This window comes from Nycticebus coucang, chromosome 2 (genome assembly GCF_027406575.1).
Source record: "Nycticebus coucang isolate mNycCou1 chromosome 2, mNycCou1.pri, whole genome shotgun sequence".
Lineage (NCBI taxonomy): Eukaryota > Metazoa > Chordata > Mammalia > Primates > Lorisidae > Nycticebus > Nycticebus coucang.
In genome coordinates this window covers 1,510,883-1,530,767 of record NC_069781.1, presented here as the reverse complement: position 1 = coordinate 1,530,767, position 19,885 = coordinate 1,510,883, and the positions used below count along the sequence as shown (strand labels likewise).

The 19,885-nt window shown below is 57.6% G+C and overlaps 2 protein-coding genes across 6 annotated transcripts in view; one reads left to right on the top strand and one right to left on the bottom strand.

The window, feature by feature from the left end:
- Positions 1-10,917, bottom strand: part of KCNT1 (potassium sodium-activated channel subfamily T member 1) — a 70,226-nt gene extending 59,309 nt beyond the window's left edge. For all 5 annotated transcript variants that reach the window (XM_053570934.1, XM_053570855.1, XM_053570863.1 and 2 more), the window contains exon 1: positions 10,758-10,917. In XM_053570934.1, coding sequence (XP_053426909.1) covers positions 10,758-10,846 — 89 coding nt within the window. In that variant the 5' untranslated portion in view covers positions 10,847-10,917. The remainder of the gene's footprint in view (positions 1-10,757) is intronic.
- A 2,440-nt stretch (positions 10,918-13,357) lies between these two features.
- SOHLH1 (spermatogenesis and oogenesis specific basic helix-loop-helix 1) lies at positions 13,358-18,887 on the top strand. The gene is made up of 8 exons (XM_053572300.1): positions 13,358-13,472; positions 13,676-13,810; positions 14,122-14,269; positions 15,027-15,163; positions 15,882-15,967; positions 17,080-17,305; positions 17,901-17,971; positions 18,507-18,887. The coding sequence occupies exons 1-8, from the start codon at positions 13,414-13,416 to the stop codon at positions 18,722-18,724; spliced, it is 1,080 nt and encodes a 359-aa protein (XP_053428275.1). The 5' UTR covers positions 13,358-13,413; the 3' UTR covers positions 18,725-18,887.
- The last annotated feature ends 998 nt before the right edge of the window (positions 18,888-19,885 follow it).

Genomic DNA, 19,885 nt, shown 5'->3' with positions numbered 1-19,885 from the left:
CTCACAGAGCACAGGAGCCTCCTGAGATCCCAGGGTCCTTAGGACCAAATGGATGACAAAGAGGCTCCAGGTCACCATTTCTTTTCTCACTGTTGTGAGCAGCTTCACCCATCAGAGGCAGGAGCCATCCCGGGCAAGCTGGAACAGTAGTGAGGTAGCAGTGGGCCTGGCCTGAACACAACAGTGTGAAAAGAAATAAGAGGAAATGAGGGAGAAATGGGGGCAGTGTTCACAGTTGGCCTAACATTTACCTGGAAAACCCAAGGAGGATCAACTGGGGAAGGATCAGAGCAAATAAGGCATCTAACACGGCAGGCAGTTCAGAGCCCTCACCAGCCAAGTGCAAAGCCACACCTATGCACAGTGGCCACAAATTCAGGTCCTGTGGCTCCACCTTACCCCAAACCCACCGGACCCTACGAGTGTCCCACAGATGGACTGGAAGCTGTCGTCAATGGGAGGCAGAGGTCAGATTCCCGAGGGCCCAACAAGTCCATTCTCCAAACAGATGGGCCAAGTTAATCAACTCCAAGTGGGAGCACAGTGTTATTTTCTCAGAACTTGACAAATTGTTTAAAAACTTCAGACCGTCTTCAGCATGTGTGCAAGAATAGCCACAGCCCTTGTGAGAAGGACCCTACAGAAGGCCCTCGTCTTGCCAGCTGTCGCCACTGATTTATAGCCATGGCAGCTGATGCTTGGGGTCTGGCACAAGACAAGTGGCCGTGGAACACACCAGAGCACTGGTGTGAGTTTACAGGCAGCCTAGGCTCGGGGGCATGGGATGGGGGCACCCCGTCCTGACTTAGACATGGTCGTGGCATTCCTGTGGGGTGGGATGACATTTTCCCTATTTTGCTGATAGGGAAATGGAGGCACGGAGGACTCATGTAACTTACTTAACCCTGTTCCTTATTTAACCCTGTCACTTTTCATCTTGCCTTGGCAGGGTCAGAGTCCTACGGGCTGCAGGATACAGCCTTCTGTTGGGTAGGACAAAATAAAGTGAATTTAGATCTCACTTTGCAGCCCCAAACCAACGGCAAGATTGGAAGAACATGCAGGGAAACATGTTTGGAATTGAGAAGACCTTTTACTTAATATACAAAACCCAAAAGGCAACGAGGAATAGATATATAAATGCTTCTACCTCTGAACAAATGGCTGGCTGTCTAACAAAAAATGTCATCAACAAATGAAAGAACATATTTATGTGATGACAATCAGGAACCAGCGGGAATTCCTACAAGTCCACGCGAAAGAAGAGCCACCAGACCAAAACACCAAAGGATGGGCCAGCAATGGTTCAAAGAAGAGAAAAGACACAGGATGAACTAACAAAGGACAATCTCACAGGAAACAGGGGAGAGGGTGGACCTGCCTCAGACACTGGGGCATGGCCGGAGGAGAGCCACGGTGGACACAGTGCCAGTGTCCAGCGAGTGGGGAGCAGCATGCAGCAGGTCTCCCCGACTTGGAACCTCCACCCAAGCATGGCTTCCCTCTGTGCCTGAGGGGGACTGGACACGGATTTTCACTACAACCTTTATCTACAAAATGAACGCTGCGAAGAGCCTGAGGGTCCATCAATGCAGAAATGTCCCACAGCTCCATCCAGGCTGCTGTGTGAGCCTGCAAATGTGGTGTCATGAATGCAGAACCTTCTTCAATGGGATCCCACTAAAAATGATACACAGCCTCCCCCAAAGAACCCCAGAAGAGAGGTGAATTTCTCTGGGTACCCAGCTTGTAGATGATGTGTGGAGACCGTCCCCATGCACTGGCGACTGCAGTTCCAGGGGCAGGCTAGGGGTTCAAGGTCAGCATCTTATTTGTAACATGGTACTAAGAGAATGTCCCCTGGTGATCATTGTCACTGCACTTGACAAACAAAGGGCTAAAGGCCCCTCTCTGGATCTCCAGCTTAACTAGGCAGGAGCCGTGGCCCTGGTCCCCGTTTCTGGCCTTTGGGGGCCTCAGAGAGAGGTAGGGAGCTGACTCCCCAGGGTCTGCATGTGAAGGCCTCAAAGAATATTCTCAATTTTAGAGGCCAAGTCTCGCTGTCACCCAGGCTGGAGTGTAGTGGTGGAATTTTAGGTTGCTGCAGCCTCAAACTCCAGGGCTCAAGTGATCTCCTACCTCAGCCTCCCCAGTGGCTGGGACTACAGGTGTGACCCACCACACCAGGCTAATTTTTAAATTTTTTGCAGAGATAGGGTCTCACTATGTTTTCTCTTGTTCCCCCAAACTCTCCATTTAGAAGTGAAGACTGTGGGCGGCGCCTGTGGCTCAGTGAGTAGGGTGCCAGCCCCATATGCTGAGGGTGGTGGGTTCAAACCCAGCCCCGGCCAAACTGCAACAAAAAAATAGCCGGGCATTGTGGCGGGCGCCTGCAGTCCCAGCTGCTCGGGAGGCTGAGGCAAGAGAATCGCGTAAGCCCAAGAGCTGGAGGTTGCCATGAGCCGTGTGACGCCACGGCACTCCACCGAGGACGGTACAGTGCGACTCTGTCTCTACAAAAAATAATAAAAAAAAGTGAAGACTGTACTAATGTGCGGTCCTACCAACAATGTATAAGCATGCCTTTCTCTCTGCCTCCACATCTATTGTTTTTGGCCTTTTTAATAAATGCCATTCAAACCACGGTAAGGTGATAACTCACTGTGGTTTTAATTTGCATTTCCCTGGTGGTTGGTGACCTGGAGCATTTGTTCATATGTTTATCAGCTATTTGTCTTTCTTCTTTGGAGAAGCTTCTGTTCGTATCTCTTGCCCACTTCTTAATAGAGTTTCTTTTTTCTTACTGATTGCTTGAGTTCTTTGTAGATTCTGGCTATTAGCCCTTTATTGGATGTGTAGCTTGTAAACATTTTCTCCCATTCTGTGGGTTCCATTTGCTTTGATTGTTTCTTTAGCCGTGCAGAACTTTTTACTCAAATGCCATTTATTAGTTTTTGTTATTGCCATGATTGCCATTAGGGTCTCTTCCATGAATTCTTTGCCTAGGCTAAATGCAGGAGAGCTTCCTACATTTTCCTCTAGAAGTATTATGGTTTCGTGCCTTAGATCTAAGTCTTTTATCCATCTTGAATTAATTTTTCTGAGTGGTGGGAGACATGGATCCTGTCTCATCCTTCTGCACATGGCTATCTGTTTTTCCTAGCACCATTTATCAAATAGGGCCTCTTTTCCCCACTGTACACTGCTGTCTGCTTTGTCAAGGATCAGTTGATTGTAGGTGGATGGTTTTATATCTGGGTTCTAAGTTCTATTCCATTGGTCTATGTCTCTATTTTTGTACCATGTTGTTTTGGTTACTATTGCTTTATAGTATAGTCTGAAGTCTAGTAATGTGATGCCTCTAGATTTGTTCTTTTTGGTTAAGATTGCTTTGGTATTTGGGCTTTCTTTTCTGGTTCCAAACAAAGCATACAATTATTTCTTTCTAGATCCGTTAAGTACGACTTTGATAACTTGATGGAGATTGCATTGAATTTGTAAATCACTTTGGGTCACAGGGACATTTTAATAATGTCGACTCTACCTGTCCCTGAGCATGCTACGTTTTTCCTTTTCTGTGATTTCTCTCCTCAGAGTTTCATATACTTGGTTAAGTATATTCCTAGTTATTTCATTTTTTTTTTTTTTTTTAGCTGTTGTGAATGGTATAACCTCTATGGCTATTCCTCAAAGAACGAAAAGCAGAGTTACCATTTGATCCAGCAATCCCACTACAGGGTATCTGCCCAAAGGAAAGTAAGTCATTTTATCAAAAAAACACCTGTACTCGAATGTTTATTGCAGCACAATTCACAATTGCAAAGATGTGAAATCAACCCAAGTGCCCACCAATTCATGAGTGGATTAACACAATGTGGCACATTTCCTCCACACAGTGCTACCCAGCTGTGAACATAGATGTTTTTGCAACAATCTGGTTGGAGCTGGAGACCATACTCCTAAGGGATGTGTCTCAGGTGTGGGAAAATGAACACCTCGTGCACTCACTACTAAACCATAACTAACCCACGAGCACACAAATGCACAGAGTTAAGTAAAACTCAGTGGCAATCAACCAGGCAGGAGGGGAATAAAACCAACCCCATGGGTGCTACAGACAGTATTTGGGTGATGTGTACATCTGCAGCCAGAACTCAAGCATTACAAAAATAGTCCACGTACCCTAGAAAATTTATACCCCACTTACGTTGAAATTTAGAAAGAGTTGGGACAGTAATGCTCAAACTGGCCAACCCAGGGCCAGCCCCCTCTGGCTAAGAGAACAGAGACCCCCCCCCCCAGTATAACACATGGACTTCCACTGCACAATCAGCTCAAAATTTTCAGGAGCTTGGGGAGCCATGTTTGACAGAGGTCAGGGACCAGGGGGTGAAAGGCATGTGAGCACATGTGCGAGCAATCACGTAAGTCTGAACGCGTGGTACACACAGACGTGCGTATGAGTGCGCACATGCATGTGGACACACGAGATGGGTGGGTACCTGTATGCACTCACTGGTGTTCCTGTGTCCATGTCTGAATGTGGTGTTTGTCTCTGCGCATGCCTGCATGTGCTGAGTCTGTATGTGCACATGCGTGTCCGTGTGTGTGTCTCAGTGTGCACACACATGCATGTCTGCGTGTTTGTTTGGTGCATACATGGGTGTGCGTACATGTGCCTACATGTGCTCAGGCACCCTGTTCACAGTCCCGCAGGCAGACACTGCAGTGCCTCTGCGGTGGGGGCGGCTGAGCGCTGGGCTTGTGCCTGGCAAGCAGAAAGCTGCAGAACCCCTTTGCTGACTGCAGCAGAAAACCCAAATGCATCCTGTTCACGTTAATTAAAAAGTCAGAGCTGGCTTGGTGCTTGTAGTTCAGTGGCTAGAGTGCCAGCCACATACACCAGAGCTGGCGGGTTTGAACCCAGCACAGGCCTGCTAAACAACAATGACAAATACAACAAAAAAAAAAGCCAGGTGTTGTGGCAGGGTCCCGTAGTCCCAGCTACTTGGGAGGCTGAGGCAAGAGAATTGCTTAAGACCGAGAGTTTGAGGTTGCTGTTGAGCTGTGACGCCACCACACTCTACCAGGGGCGACATAATGAGAGTCTGTCTCAAAAAAAAAAAAGTCAGAGTTGCTTCAGCTGCCCAGGCCGCTGGGAGAGCAGATGTCCCTGGGTGGCACACCCCTCCTGGGAAAGGGGCCTTACATCCACATCTGGGGTGGCTGCCCCGGCCACTGGGAGGGCAGATGTCCCTAGGGGGCACACCTCTTCTGGGAAAGAGGCGTCACGTCCATGTCTGGGTGGCTGCTCACTGCCACCTCCTGGGGTACATCCACACTGGTGCTTGAGAGCAGCTCTCTGTGCCGACTCCCCCAGAGGGGGATTTAGTGTGGCAGTGTGAACACAGAGGCCACAGGATAGGCCTGCCTCAGGCTGGGGGGACAGAAGCCTCAGGGAATAGTGGCTTCTATTCCAGCTGCTCTGGAGGGCTCCCCCTCCTCCCACTCCACAGTGGGCAGCAGCATGTGGGGCGCATGGGCTGTCAGTTAGTAAGTCCACGTCCTTATCTCAGGGTCTAGAACTTACCCTTGGGTGTCTGTGACCCTTGCTGGCCCTGTCCACGTCACATCCTGTCCTCCAGCTGAAGCTGCCCATGTATCCCACCCTGGCCTGACACCCCATGGCTGTGGGAAGTACCTGATGAGGGCACACACATGCTGGTCACCAGCACATACCCCCAGCCCCCAGCCCCCAGCTAGCAGCACAGTTGAGAGCCAGTACATATGGGGGACCTCAGAGTCATCCCTGCCAGCAAGAATGTTTGGGGGGGGACAAAGGGGCCATGGCTGGAGGCAGTGGCCACCCCATGGGCCCCACTGCTGTAGCCATGGGAGGCACCACCACACACTTGCCCAGTTCCCTGGAGAGGTGCACCAGGACCCAAAGCCCGCTGTGGTTCCCCAGGGCTGATGCAGGAGGTCCCAGGGCTGGCATGCCCTGCAAAGGTGCTCTAGGCCTTATCAGAAACTCAGGCACAAGTAGGGACAGGTAGTGCCTGGATATGGTCCTCAATAAGGCCTGGCGGTGCTAGGTTGAAGCTTGTGATTAAATCAGCAGGCCAGCCTGAGAGAGGGACAGCTGGCCTTCCCCACGGTGCAACCTGCAGCCCTGCCTCTCTATACCCTGTCGTGGGGACTTCAGGGACCAAGACTCCCCCAGGTCCCAGCCTAGACCTCGCTCTGGCTCTGGTCAGCTCCCTCCAGGGGACTAGAGCTACCTGTCAGGGTATTTCCCCCCTCACTGCCCCCATGCAGGCCTCTGCCACCCCAGGAGCGCTGGCCTCCAACCTCATTCCCTGCAGGAGAGGCGGCACCCCTGAACCTGGCTCTGTGGACAATGCTCAATGATCCTCCACGCCCCACAAAATCCCAGCTATGAAAGCCGCACAGCCCCAGTCACGTGCATCCCAGCAGGGGAAACCAGGGCCCAGAGAGGGAGGACCCTGTTCCACCAGGCCAGCCATGCAGTCTCTTGGACAGCAGCCTCCTCAGAAGACTCTCCATACCCCTTCCATTGGACCCTCCCCAAGACACCAGCAACCTCCTGACCATGCCCCTGGCAGGCTCTTGCCTGTGGCCTCTGCCTGCCCAGCTCCAGCCGCCTGTGGAACACCCTGGAGGCTCCCATGTCAGGGAGCGGGATTCCACACTCGCCCAACTTCATGCCTGTGAAGGGGCCTGTGTCCGGCAGCACCCGGGGTCTCCCATCAGATCTCTGAAGGCTCTTGTGGGCCCCCGTCCTAAGGGCAGGAGCCAGGTGACCATGCTGAAGGGCAGGAGCTGAACTGTTTCTTAGACAACGTGCAGGTCACTGTCTTTGCTCCAGATGGGCACTGTGTCCCCAGAATCCTGGCCTCTAGGCCACAGCTCCCCACAGCCCTAGAAGGGGTCAATGCCAGGCTGCTGGCCTCCCCCAGGCATGGAGCTGGGAGGCTGGCACACCCTCCTCCGTGGGTATCCTGAACTTGTGTGGGGGACCACATGGGCAGTCAGGATAGCACGGTTTTCCTCACTGGGTAAAGCGACCCGTACTCTCTAGCCTTACTGCACACCCTAAAGTGAGCAGGGATACAGGTGCCCGTCACAGCAGTGCGTCTGTGCCCTGATGCAAGGGGAGGGCCCTCCTCCCCAAGGCCACCAGTGCAGGCTGAGCCCTGGCCCCTTCCTGGAGCTGGCTCCCAGAAGTCTCCCAGGTGCCCCCTCCACAAGCTGGGTGGCAGCTCTTCCAAGACAGTGCAAGGCCCCAGGGCCAGCACCAGCCACATCATTGTCAGCACAAGGGCAGTAACCCTGGGGACACACCTGTCCCACGGTAATAAAAAGGCCCCCGGTCTGGGCTGGGGGTGGGCCCTGAGGTCCTGGTCCAGAAAAGTGGCCTCCCGGACCACTGGTGGGGTCCGCTGGGCAACATGGCAAAAGCCTTAACAACACACCAGTCTGTCTCAGGGAAATAAATGGCACTCAGCCCCTAGTGTCTGCCCAGGCCCACTCCCAAGCATACCACCTGGGATGTGCGGAGGTTCACTCTGTCTACACAGCGTTGCAAACACCACTTACATGTACATGTTGGTGCCTCAAGTCTTGGCACAACCTTCTGAGGCAGCCGCTTCCACCCCATCTAGGTAGGGGAAACTGAGGATCCTGCAGCTGCCACAGACCAGCAATGTCCTCCTGACTCATGAGGTCACCTCCTCTGACACCCCCACCCCATTCTAGGGAGCAGCTGGAGACCCCTCAAGAAAGTGCTTCCCAGGGACCCCTGCCTACCTCCCTCCATAAACCTGCCACACTCACCAGCTCCCACCCGTGCTGACTTACACCCAGGCTCCTTGGGAGGCAGGGTTTCCAATGGCCTCATCCAGCTCCCCCCACACCCCTCAGGTGCACCCACTAAATGCGCCTGGCACCCAGCCACGCACCCAGCCTGGCTTTCCTTCTCCCAAGCTCATGGTGGGTGACTTCACGGCCATGCGCACTGGGAGGCCCCTCGCCATCCTCCAGCTCTCACGCATGTGAGCACGCACAGCACCTGCATTTGGGGCCTGGGCACACGCCTCCCGATCACCACCCCTCATCCACATGGGTCTGGGACACACTTGGGTGGACACTCCCATTTCAGAAGAAGCCTGGGTGGCTGTGGGGCACACAGAGCACCACATCCCCAAGGGCCAGCAGCGCCAGGAAGCCCTGCAGGTCTCAGCATCCATGGCAGCAGAACAGGCAGCCGCAGGGGAAAACTTGGACCCTGTCAGAGACCCTCTGGGAAGGGAAGCCGCGAAGATGAAGCGCGGCCTCTGCCATGCCAGGGAGGACAAAGCAATTTCACGGGTTAATCCAGGCCCAGACCTCGGACAGGCTGAGGTGGCCTCACAGTGGGCGAATGAGACCAGCATACTCAGAGGCTGCCTGTGTGGGGATGTGGCCATGCCCAGAGCCCCTCTGACCTCCGTCCTGAGCTGCTGCCTAGTCACACCCCAGGCCAAAGGCAGACCCCTGGGTTCTCTCTGGCCTGGGCTGCCCATCCTGCCAACCAGGACTGGGCTGAACTGTGGCCTTTAGACCTCTCCCACGGGGTCTGGGCCACTTTCTGCTCCCTGCAGGCCCTGCTCCCTAACATGGGCCTGAAGGGTGGCCAGAACCTCAGGCCAGGCACCAGTCCCCTGCCCTCCACCCTCAGCGCCAGGGTCTCAGGCCCACTGGGAAGCAGATTGTTGGAAACTGGCCATCCCAGGAGGGGCCAGGCCAGGAGCTCTGAAAGGAAGAGTGCCAGGCAGGAGGCGGGCACTTGTTGGTTCTGGGGCTACCTGGGCCACTAGCCTCCCTTCCCTACAACAGCTGCCACCTCCTAGGCAGATGCAACCAGGCCAGGGCAGGGGCAGGCAGGGGGGTGGAGAAGGAAGTATCCAGGACTCTAAACAGCTGGCCTGAGTGGGGAGCGGTTTCGGGGGGGCTGGAAGAAGACCCTGTGGACTGGAGAGCCAAGAGCTCTGTATCTGGTGACCCTAGAGCACCACTGGGAGGGGCTGTGAGTGTGGATGGGGGCAGACCTTGGGGGTGAGAGCCCCAGCACTTCCTCCCCATGACCCCAGCCAGCACTACACCCACATCCTTAGCACCTGTAAGACAGACAGCTGCTTGAGACCTGGAGGAAACAGAGCCAGACACCAGAGTCTGTGTTCTGACCATGCTGCGGCCTGATGGCCCCTCTCCCCCATGGGGCCCGGTGCAGGAATCTGCCCCGGAGAATCCCCCCACCCACCTGGCAGCTCTGCCTAAGAGACTCTTCGCCCATTGACGCCCGCCTGCCTAGGCCATGCTTCCCTGGGCCTCCAGCCTTGGCCCCATCCCCCAAGGCCAGATCCTCCTGACACCTCCAGCTAGATATTCCCTGGGGTTTCCATATGTACACTCACTATCCCTGGGGGTGACCTCCCTGGAGGGGGATCTTCACTCAGCCTATTGTTATCCCGGGCCCTAGCAACAACTTCACCTGCAATGTAACAGTGAGTCTCCACAGGGCTACGGCCAGCTCAGACCAACAGAGAGAAGGGGCTTCCTGGGATGGGCAAACAGTGCCAGGTGGAAGACATGGACGTCCAGGGAGACTGAGCCCACCAGGTCTGGGGGGGGGATGAGCCACAGCCCCCCTGCCTTGCCTGAAGCAAGTGGTCAAGCCCATGAAGCATTCAGCGAGGAATGGCCCGTGGCACGGTAACTCCCAGACTGCAGAGGAAAATGGGGGAAGGGGCAATGGCGGAAATCCACCAGCTCTCTTGGGGTCACTCAGTCTGTGCTTCACAAATATCAGCAGTGACCCCTCAGAACAGCCCCACTTCCAAAATCACAGCCAGGTGACTGCTCACTCCTAGAACACCAGCTCCTCACCACCAGCTGTGCTCCACCCCCAGGATCCCTGTGGGTGCCAGACCTGACCCCGATGCTGGCACTGCAACTTGCCTCGAGTCTGGTCCCTCATGAAAAACAGCCCTTAAAGACTCTGGCCCTAAGTGACTCGCCTCCTCTTACGTATGGGGAAAATAAGTCTCACACATGAAATGGGTAGCAGCAGCACTTAGCCTTGGGCCTCTGGCCCCTCAGCTGTGCTCACCCACCTCCCCACCTCTGGCCCCTCGGCTGTGCTCACCCACTGACACTGTTCAAAGAACTGCTGGCTCCAGCCACCTGGAAGCCCTTCTGGTTGGTCCCCTCCCAGGGATGTCAAATGGTTGGCGTGACTCAAACCCAGGACTCCTGCCCCTTCCCAGCTCACTTACACCCCACTTCCCAGTCAGGGGTCTTCCTGGGAAGGGTTGCCCTAAAAACCCTCTACTATGTGGGTGGCCCTGGCCCAGCACCCCACCTGGGTCCACCCACACACAGGAGGGGTGAGACCCTCCCCCAGGTGGGGGTGAGAGGCACCCAGCTCCCCAGTTCCCTGACACCTCCCTTGCCCCACAGGTGCTTGGAGTCCCACCCTGAGGCTGGCCTCTCCTTCCACTTCCTCCCCCAGGGCAGACACAAGCAGAGCGCCACCCTGAGCCCCAAGTGGTCACTAAGAAGGGCACTCTCAGGGCCTGGGGGGCACTCTTTGGGCAGGCATGGGCATGGGGGCTCCTGGAGGGTGCTAGGTCTTGGGGGTGGTGCCAGCCAGGAGCAGGGTCTCCCCGCGTGGAGGAGGGCACAGCATGCCTTACCTGGGGGCCCGTGGGCCATCGTGGAACTGGTAGGTCCCCCTGGTGCAGCCCCCGCTGTGCACCCCCGGGCAGACACCCCCGGGCTGCATGCCCCTGGGAGGGCAGCATCCGGGAAGCGAATCGGACCCGGAGCCAAGGAGAAGTGAGCAGAGAGCTCACACCGCCTTCTTCCCCGGCTTGGCCCGAAACACATAACATTTTTTTCTCTCACAGATGAGGAAGAAAGCAGTTCCAAGGTCAAGTTCAGGCGCCTGTCTGAACGTGCCCCCTGCCGGCCACATCAGGACCTGCAAGCGGCTCTGGTGCTGACAGACTAACCCAGGGCTGTCACCATCCAGGACCCAACTCCATCATAGTGCTCCGAGCCCTCAAGACCCTTCAGAAAGGGGGAGACTCATTCTTGGCCAGGAAACCCCAAGTGCGCTGCCTAGACGTGCACCCCTGGGATGGCTCCACGGTGGAAGGGAACACAGGGCTCTGGTGGATCAGCACCTTCACCCTGACCTCCCCTGGCTGGCTACCAGCCCTCACCCCTGCCCAGCACACGGCCACTCATGCACAAACCAACATCAAGACCCTCTGGATAGGCACCCATGCCGGGGTGTCTGTCTCAGCACTGTATGTTCAGGAGCTCTGGGCAGGGCCTGGGGCTCGCACCCACTGGACCAACCTAACACCTTTATACAGGTAGTGAAGGAGCCCCAGCTTCAAGTGCTGCAGCCCACTGACCCCAAGGGAAGGTGAGCCAGAAGCAGAGATCCCGCTGCAGGCCCTGTCCTGCACACATGCACGCTCCTGGTGCACACGTGTCACCTGGATCAGATGGCCCAGGTGAGAGAGTTGAAAAGTTCTGTTCCTGGTGCTTTGGTGGTGTGCAATGCCATCCACAGGCCTCATTAAACCAGGGCTATGGTAAGAGAGGAACCAGAGGAGGAGGAGAGAGACGGGCGGGTGGCTGGGCTGGCTACACACACAGCTCTCAAGGGCCATTCCAGTCTCCCACTGGGAAGCTGAGCTCAATAGAAGCCGAATCTGGAGGGTGCCTGTGCATCCCTCATCAGTCCTTGGCACCCCCAGCCTCTCTCCTGAGGTTCCTTCCCTGTTTGCCTCCAGGAAACACCAGACTGGACACGGATGCTTTGGGGGTGCACTTGGCAGGGGTCTAGTCCCCAGAGGAGGTGCAACCTGTGTCCCTGCCCATGGGCAGTCCTACATCTTGAGGGCTTGTCTCTTGGTCCTAGTTCTCCCTTTCCACCAGACCACTCCTGCCTGGGGAGCTCAGAGATGGCCACTTGCGAGCTGGCCACATGCATCAGTGTCGGATTGGCAGTAATTACACCTGCCATCAGCCGAGTCTGACAAGCTCGACTTCCAAAACCCCAAACTTGGCCCCAGCCCATCCCACCCCAGGCCTCTGTGGCCTATCCTGTGAAGTCCTCCTCAACATCTGACCTGCAGTGGACGTGGTCCTGGGACAAGCAGTGGACAGACCCCTTGCACCCCACACGCCCCTCTGCAGCCAGTCCAATGCTGCCCCTGTGCCTTCTGGCCCCAACTCCAGGACACCCTGAAGGCCCAGGGCCCAGCTGCTACTGCCTCCATTGAAGATGGGGCACCCCAGACTGACTCCCTCTCACTGCCCCTCTTTAAAATGGAACTGTGCGCCCCCCCCCCCCCCGCCCCGGGCCTCTTCCAACAACTGTCTCCAACAGGCGCCCAGGAACATACTCCTAAGTGAAACGCAAATTCTCAGCAGCCCCCACTGCTGTCCTCATGGTTTTCAGCTTTCCTGGGTGCTCAGGGACTGGCGCAGGCCCTGGGAAATGTGCAAAGCTTTCCAGGCTTGGGTTTAACACACACACACACCCCACCCCACACCCCCATCTGCTAGAGGCTGGGCGGGAGGTGGGGCCAGGGCCGAGCTGGGGGAGGTGCAGGGCTGTCAGAGCCCGTAGGCTGGGGCTAAATACCCTTAATTCTGGGTGTCCCAGCAGGGCGAGTGGTGGCCCCGCACATAGATGCAAGGCAGATTAGGGGAAGGGGCACGCGTAGAGAGCAGGAGAGGCCTGAGTCCCCTAGATCTCTGCTACACAATTCTCGCACCCGTTTCCCAACCTGTGACTAGTGGTGAGCTCCTTAAGGGTGAGGCCAGCGTCTCCACATCGCTCAGGGAGACACTATTAGAGCAGACAGTGGGCAGAGCCCATGCCTGAGAGGGAACCCAGGAAAGGCAGAGGCAACTGCACCGCTGCCCAGGCCGGAGTACCGAGTGGGAGGCCCAGCCTCGCCACCTTCTGGCAACTTCTTCACGGAAGGAACTTTGTTGTTCACCAGCCACAAGAGCCAGGGTTGGGCCGGGTATGGGGGAATAGGGCGGGTAGGGAGGAGGGGCAGGGTAGGGGGGGATGGGGCAGGGTAGAGCGCATGCGTAGGGGCGGGCCTGGCAGGGATGGGTCTGAGCGCACACGTGAGGGCGGGGCAAATGCACGCATGTGGGCGGGCCTGGCGAGACGGAGCTGAGCGCAGGCGTGGGGGCGGGGTCAAGGCTGACTGGCTGGGAAGCACGTGCGGCGTTCCAGAGCGCACGTGAGGAGCCAGAGCGCACGTGAGGAGCCGAGCAGGCCGGGAGGGGTGGTTTCTTCGTAGCCCCAGGCACATGGCGTCCCAGGAGCATGAGCCCCACGGTGAGGTCCTCCAAGGCCTTGGAAGACACAAGTGAGGAATGGGATAGGGGCGGTGGGAATCTCAAGGTCTCTGCCCAGTGGGAGACTCTGGTCTTAACCCCTCTTGGTCCCCCGGGGGACTAGTGGGCGAGGCGGGCGGCAGGGGCTGGGGCGTTGTCCCGGTAGCCCGTCCCTGCACCTGGGCGCCTGGTGGCCACTCGGCTTCCCAGAGCCTGGTGCTCTTGCTCTCGGCAGCAGCCCTTCCCTGTCGGGCACCCTGTCCCACCGCGAGGACCTCGCCCAGGGCTCAGGCCCTGCCACGGCCCCTCTGGCGGCGGAGGGTCCCAGCCCCGGCCTCCCGCGGAACGTGCTGAGCGAGAGGGAGCGCCGGTGAGTGGCAGGGCCCCAAGGTGGTGACCAGAGTCGCGCTGGGGTGGCTGCGAGGCGCGTCCCCAGGGTAAAGGAGAAAAGGCGCGTGGCCGCAGTGTAGCTGCCGTGGCCTGATGCTCTGGGGTCTGGAGGTTACCTTTTTGGGATTCTCTGATCCTTGACTCTGCCTGTGACCTCGTGCGCTGGACAACTTGTGGCTGCTGTGCAGAGGCCACAAGGGGACAGGGGTGGGGGTGGGGGTGGGTGGGTATGGCTCCTGGGCTGTCCGCACTACAGGGGTCCGTCTGCCTGCATTTATCCCTCCGAAACAGGAGGCGGATCTCGGCGAGTTGTGAGCGCCTGCGGGCCCTGCTGCCCCAGTTCGATGGCCGGCGGGAGGACATGGCCTCCGTGCTGGAGATGGCCGTGCAGTTCCTCAAGCTCGCTGGATCCCTGGTGCCTGGCCGGGATCAGCACACTGTGAGTGGTGGTCAGTTCTCAGCAGGGTGACCAGTGGTAGGAAGTGTCACCAGCCCCGAGGGAGCGTGACCCGCTAACTGCCTCAGCTTCATGGCTGATTTGTTCACTGTGAGTTACAGCTCTGCTGGGCAGGATGGGCGCTTACCACATCACGCTCCTCGGTCCAATCAGGGGATCAGTTGCCTCAAAGCTGATGCCAGCTTTGGGGACAGTCAGGGTCCCTTTACTCTTCCTAGTCCCCTGGCGGAGCCTAACTTAGACTATACCTGGGATGGGACTGTCTCCGCCCTGATGAGGTCAGAGGTCAGAGCATTTGTTTTTTTTTTGTTTGTTTGTTTTTTTGTAGAGACAGAGTCTCACTTTACTGCCCTCGGTAGAGTGCCGTGGTGTCACACGGCTCACAGCAACCTCCAGCTCTTGGGCTTACGTGACTCTCTTGCCTCAGCCTCCCGAGCAGCTGGGACTACAGGCGCCCGCCACAACGCCCGGCTATTTTTTTGGTTGCAGTTTGGCCGGGGCTGGGTTTGAACCCGCCACCCTCGGTATATGGGGCCGGCGCCCTACTCACTGAGCCACAGGCGCCGCCCGAGGTCAGAGCATTTGTGGAGAGGCCCTGGCTTGGGAAGAGTGGGAGATCTAAGCAGGGGGTCTTCAGCCCTGGCTGTCAACCTGCACACACCCCCAGTTGTGAGCTGGGACCCTGCCTTTCTCTTGGGATTCCAGTTGAGGATGGCCGTGTGTGTCACCTGTCAGCGAGTCCATTTCAATCCTGGTTCTTGCTCCTTCCAAGGAGGCGTGGCACTCGCTGCAGAAGAACGTTTTGCAGTTGGCCCTGTCGCGTCAGATTCTGGCAGGTGTTTCAGACCCAGGGATTGGAGCCTCTGCTGTGACTCGGTTGGTGTTTCCTGTGGCCCACCCAGCAGGGTGCTGGGACCCCCTTAGGGTGGGAGATGCAAGGCCCCCCAGAGGCCCAGCCTGGTCTTCACAGCAGCAACTTGCCAAGGGCAGGGCTGGTGGTGACAGTGCCCGGTTGGTGGTGGGGGGGGGTGTGGAGTGGGAGGGAGTGGCCCTCCGAGTGGGCTCCAGCCAGGCCAGCTGGGTTAGCAGGCTGAGGGTCTGGACTGGTGTGGGGGTGGGAGGTGTTCCGTGTTCTTCCCTTGCCTGGATGGGCCTTCCTATGTGTATGTGTGTGTGTGTGGGGGGGTTTGGTCCCTGAGAGACATTGTACCCCACTTCCTGGCTGTGCCATCCTCCCATTCTTACTGAAGTCAAGATGACTTGGGTTTTTTTAGCAAGATGGTTGACCAAGCTGAGGACTGCCCACTTCTTGTGTTTGAATAGACTGTAGAGACTGACCTGGAACCGGTGGGGGGGGGGGGCAAAGAGAGTAAGTCTGTGGAAGCTGCTGGGTGGGGCTAGCCTGGGGTGCAGAGTGGAGGTTTCTTGGGTGTTCTGGGGTAGTACTGGGCTCTTCACCCCTGGGGTGGGAAGTGGGGGCGGCCTTCCCAGGCAGCCTCAGGGTCCCTGTGGGCCTGTTTTTCCCTGTGCCCTGGGCATGCCACAATCCCTCGGTTAGGTCTCTACCAGCTAGGGTGTCTTTTGTATTGTTCAGGAAGGATGACCCCCCAAGCTGTGTGGCCGAGAGCAGGGCTCTGACAGGGCCATCCGAGGTGCTGAATGGACCACCTCCGATCCCAGGTAAGCGTGTGCCTGTGTGAGCACAGACGGGTGTGGTGTCAGTGGCCTGCGGATCTCAGCCAGGTGTGGCCTGGACCTGGTTCTGACCCTGAGAACGGTGGGGTCTGTTTCTAAACAGGTGTTTGGGGCATCTTGTCTTGTGTGTGAAAAACCTGCCTGTTGGGGGGCTGATCTTGCGGGGTTCTTGGGCTGTTCTTCGTTCTCTATAAAGGATGTGTGTGTTCCAGGAAGGGATGGATGTGACAGGTTCTCAGCAGGGAGGGCAAGGAGGAGGGAGATGTGGGGTGCCTGGTATCCTGGCCACGGTCTGCCCTTGGCTTGTTACCTGTGTCCTGTCCCCCTCAACCTTCCTCTGCTCCAGAATGGGGTCCAGGCTGGTCCAGCTCCTGCTGCCTCTGCTCCCTGGGGCAGGGTCCCTCTCTTTCCCCTCCCTCTTTCCTCCCCCTTCCTTCTCCTCTACCAGCACTGTGGGCCTTTCTGGAAGCATGAGAACAGGGGCCTTGTTCTGGTCACTCTCCAGTGGTCACTGCTTTGCTTCCCTGTCTGTTCTAGTTGGTTCAAATCTGTTTTCCCCAGGGTGCCCCATCTGCTTCTCTGTGTATAAGTTGAGGGCATCGTGGGTTGCAGCTTCTCAGCCATTCCCTCCCGATGAGGCCTTGGGTGCGGCAATGCTGCTCAGAGCCAGGCTTCTCATCTGAGGGTCCTGCAGGGTACCTCTCTGCTGCCTCCAGCCCTCACAGCTCTGCTGCGTCTGGACATTATTGAGCACCACGGATGGCCGGGCTGTGCCTTCCAACTCCCTGTGTGTGCCCACCATAGTGGGGTTGGTGCCAGAGCTGGAGTTACCAGGACACGAGGGTGCAGAGGTTGGAGGGCCAGAGCCTGGGTTAGGGAGGTGGCACTGGAATGGTCCCCAGGCCTGAACCCCACAGACTGTGAGGCAGAGTTGGCTCCTTCTCCAGGGAATTCTCTGGCTGTTCACCTTTGCCCTGGGTGTCTGTCTGCCACTTACTCTGAGCTTCCTTCCACTTGTGCCCTCCAAGGCACAGGCAGCTAGGCAGGCACTTGGTCAGTGTGACAGGACTGGGCTCATGCACTGTGACCTGCTGTGACTCCCACAGAGCCTTCCAGCCTGGCACCCCAGCTCACAGGCCCACCTGAGGACCCGGGGCCACCCCCACCTTGGCTCCTATGCTCGCGGCAGCTGACCTCCCCCGTGATGAGTGAAGAGGCACCCAGCTGGCTGGGCCAGCCTGAGCCCCCAGCTAGGGCTGCCACCCCTCCAGAAGGGCCAGCCAAGGAAGCCCAGGAGTCTCTGGTGCCTGTGTTGGATGCAAGGTATGTGCCCCTGCCTTGGCCCCCAGCGCCTGTGGGAGGCCTCTGTTCCTGCTTCCTGGGCACCTGTGGGAGGCCTCTGTCCCTGCTTCCGGGCACCTGTGGGAGGCCTCTGTCCCTGCTTCCTGGGCACCTGTGGGAGGCCTCTGTCCCTGCTTCCTGGGCACCTGTAGGAGGCCTCTGTCCCTGCTTCCTGGGCACCTGTGGGAGGCACAATGCTTCAGGCCAGACCAGGGAGTGGCTGCCTAGAGTCAAGAGTCACCAGGTGTGTTCTGCTGTGTCTGAAAGCACTTTTGTCTTCCTAATTGTCTTTTGTTTTGGCTGATGGTGAAATGAGTTTGTGTTTCATAAACACACACCAGCTGGGGTGTGGGCAGGGGAGGGAGAGGAGTGAGACAGAGGCTGGAGAGGAACCAGGGGAGATGCTGGCGGCCTGGGGCGGGGCGGCAGTGCTGGGTGGCCTGTGGCTTCAGCTTTTCTAGGGGGTAGGCAGGGGCAGCACCTGATTCTTCTTTGACTCAGGTGCCGTCTTTTTAGGACTTGGGGTCCAGTGGGTCCACCTGAGGCCACTTGGGGGGGGCGGTCTTCTTACCCATAGGTCTGTGTCAGGATCCGACACGGAGGAGGGGACGTCGTTACTCCTGACTGCCAGTCCCGACTGGTGGCTAGGTGAGCAGGGCCCACGACTGTGGCCAGGTCCTTTCACACTAGTGCTGGACACAGGGCTGTAGGGCAGGGATATGGGCCCAGGCCCACTGTGCTGCATGACTTGGAGTCCTGGCATCTGTATCTAAGCCCCCATTTCCCCCACTGGTGCCTGGTTGTCAGGATGACTGCGTTGGGGGCAGGGGTCCTATGATGTGTGAGCAGGTGCGACCAGGCATGTGTGCATATAACACAGGGCTGTGGTGTGTGAGACTCATGTCCTAGTGCTGGCGAGGCTCTGGGCCACCTGTGATGTGTCTAGAAGCCATGTCCCTCGGGTTTTAGTGATGGTGGCTCCTTCCTGGCTCTGGCCCAGCAGATGTCCAGGGAACAGGGCTGCCAGGGAGGAGTGAGCCAGCCTCCTCAGCACAGGCCTCGGCACTAGGGGGACGAGGCAGGGTGTGTGTGTTCCCATCTCACAGATGAGCAGAGCCTCCAGAGCAGGCAGAGGTAGAGCCCTGGTTCCCTGAGCTCTGCTGACTGGCTGTCCTTCTTCCAGGGCCCCTGGATGGCAGAGGATGTGTGGCCTCCACCTGGGCCCTGGCCAGGAGCAGCCCGCTGGACCGGGCAGAGCCAGGTCTCCTGGAGGACCCTGGGCCTGGCTGCCAGGAGCTTCAGGATAGTCCCCTGGAGCCATGGGCCTCAGACTTGGGCTGCACAGGCCTGGCCTTGCGTGACGAGGTGGACGGCATCTTCCCAGATTTCTTCTCCTGCTAGCGTGGGTCAGTGGGGAGCGGGTGGGTGGTTGCTGGAGCAGCACATGTTGTCTGCATTCAGCACCCTTGTGTTTTGGGTTGAGCTACAGCTGTGTCCTAATTTGAGGCTGTGACTTGCGGAGGCTAAATATTAAAAAGGAAATGTGGCTTCCCAAGGAAGCAGAGCCGAGTAGCTCCCGTGTCATTAATTTGATTCCAGGGTGGGTTGACGCCTCCACCGAGCACCCAGGCAGCTTCTGGGACTTCATTCTGTGAGGCTGTCAGTGTTGAGGAAGGCTGGGTAACCTCACCTTGCACCCTACTCTAGGATAGGCTGGCCCGTGGCAGTTCTGTCTTTCCAGGCATCCCTGGGTGTTTGGATTGCGTGGGGTTCTTTGAGGAGGGCCTGGTGTCTGCCCCAGCTTGATGTCCCAGGAAAGGCTGATCTCCATTTAGGACTGGTCTCTGCACTCACTGGGGACCTGGGCAGAGTCCTGTCCCCAGAGTGAGCTGACCCTGCCAGGTGCCCACTTGCCTCAGCCACCGCAGAGAAGGACACTGGTCTCCTCCTTGTGCTACTTGAGCCCTTTTCTCCCCTCTAGAGGACATGGTTCAGGTCAGTGTTCTGGGGCTGGAGCAGTCTCTGTCCCTTATGGAGAGGACACATCTGTTCCAGGCTGCAACTTTGTGCCTGCCCACAGCCCCACTCTGCAAACTAGAACATTCCACCATTCCTGGGAGTCCCTTTGAGCAAGGCTGTGGAGTGCCTACTGTGGGAGGACAGCATGCTGGCTTGGGGGCCATGTGCATGAGTGCTGCTGCAAACCTCAGGCTGAGGATGGTGTTCAGGCAGAGGGTGGAGTCTGGAGCTTCCAGGAGTGGACCTGAGCACTCACCATGGTCCCTTGACAGGGCAGGTGTGTAAGGCAGGGCTGGGTGCAGCAGACCACTGTGCTCAGGACCCCTCCCCACCCCAGGGGATGGAGCTGCAACCCTGTCACTGAGGGGGGAGGAACCCTCTGCCAGGGCCGGCGAGGTAGAGGTCAGGGCCTCCTGGTCATGGCAGCTAGCCATGTGGGGCATTACGCACTCCAGTGTGTGTCCACACCCTGGTCTGTCTGCCCCATCTGGCTTGTCTGTGGCTGACTTTGGCAGCCCCTGATCCCAAGTGTCTCCCAGAAGA

Coding starts and splice junctions, on each gene's coding strand:
- SOHLH1 (XM_053572300.1), top strand. CDS start 13,414: ATGGCGTCCCAGGAGCATGAGCCCCACGGTGAGGTCCTCCAAGGCCTT. Junction 14,270..15,026: donor CTGGCCGGGATCAGCACACT/GTGAGTGGTGGT, acceptor CCTGTCAGCGAG/TCCATTTCAATCCTGGTTCT. Junction 15,968..17,079: donor TGGACCACCTCCGATCCCAG/GTAAGCGTGTGC, acceptor GACCTGCTGTGA/CTCCCACAGAGCCTTCCAGC.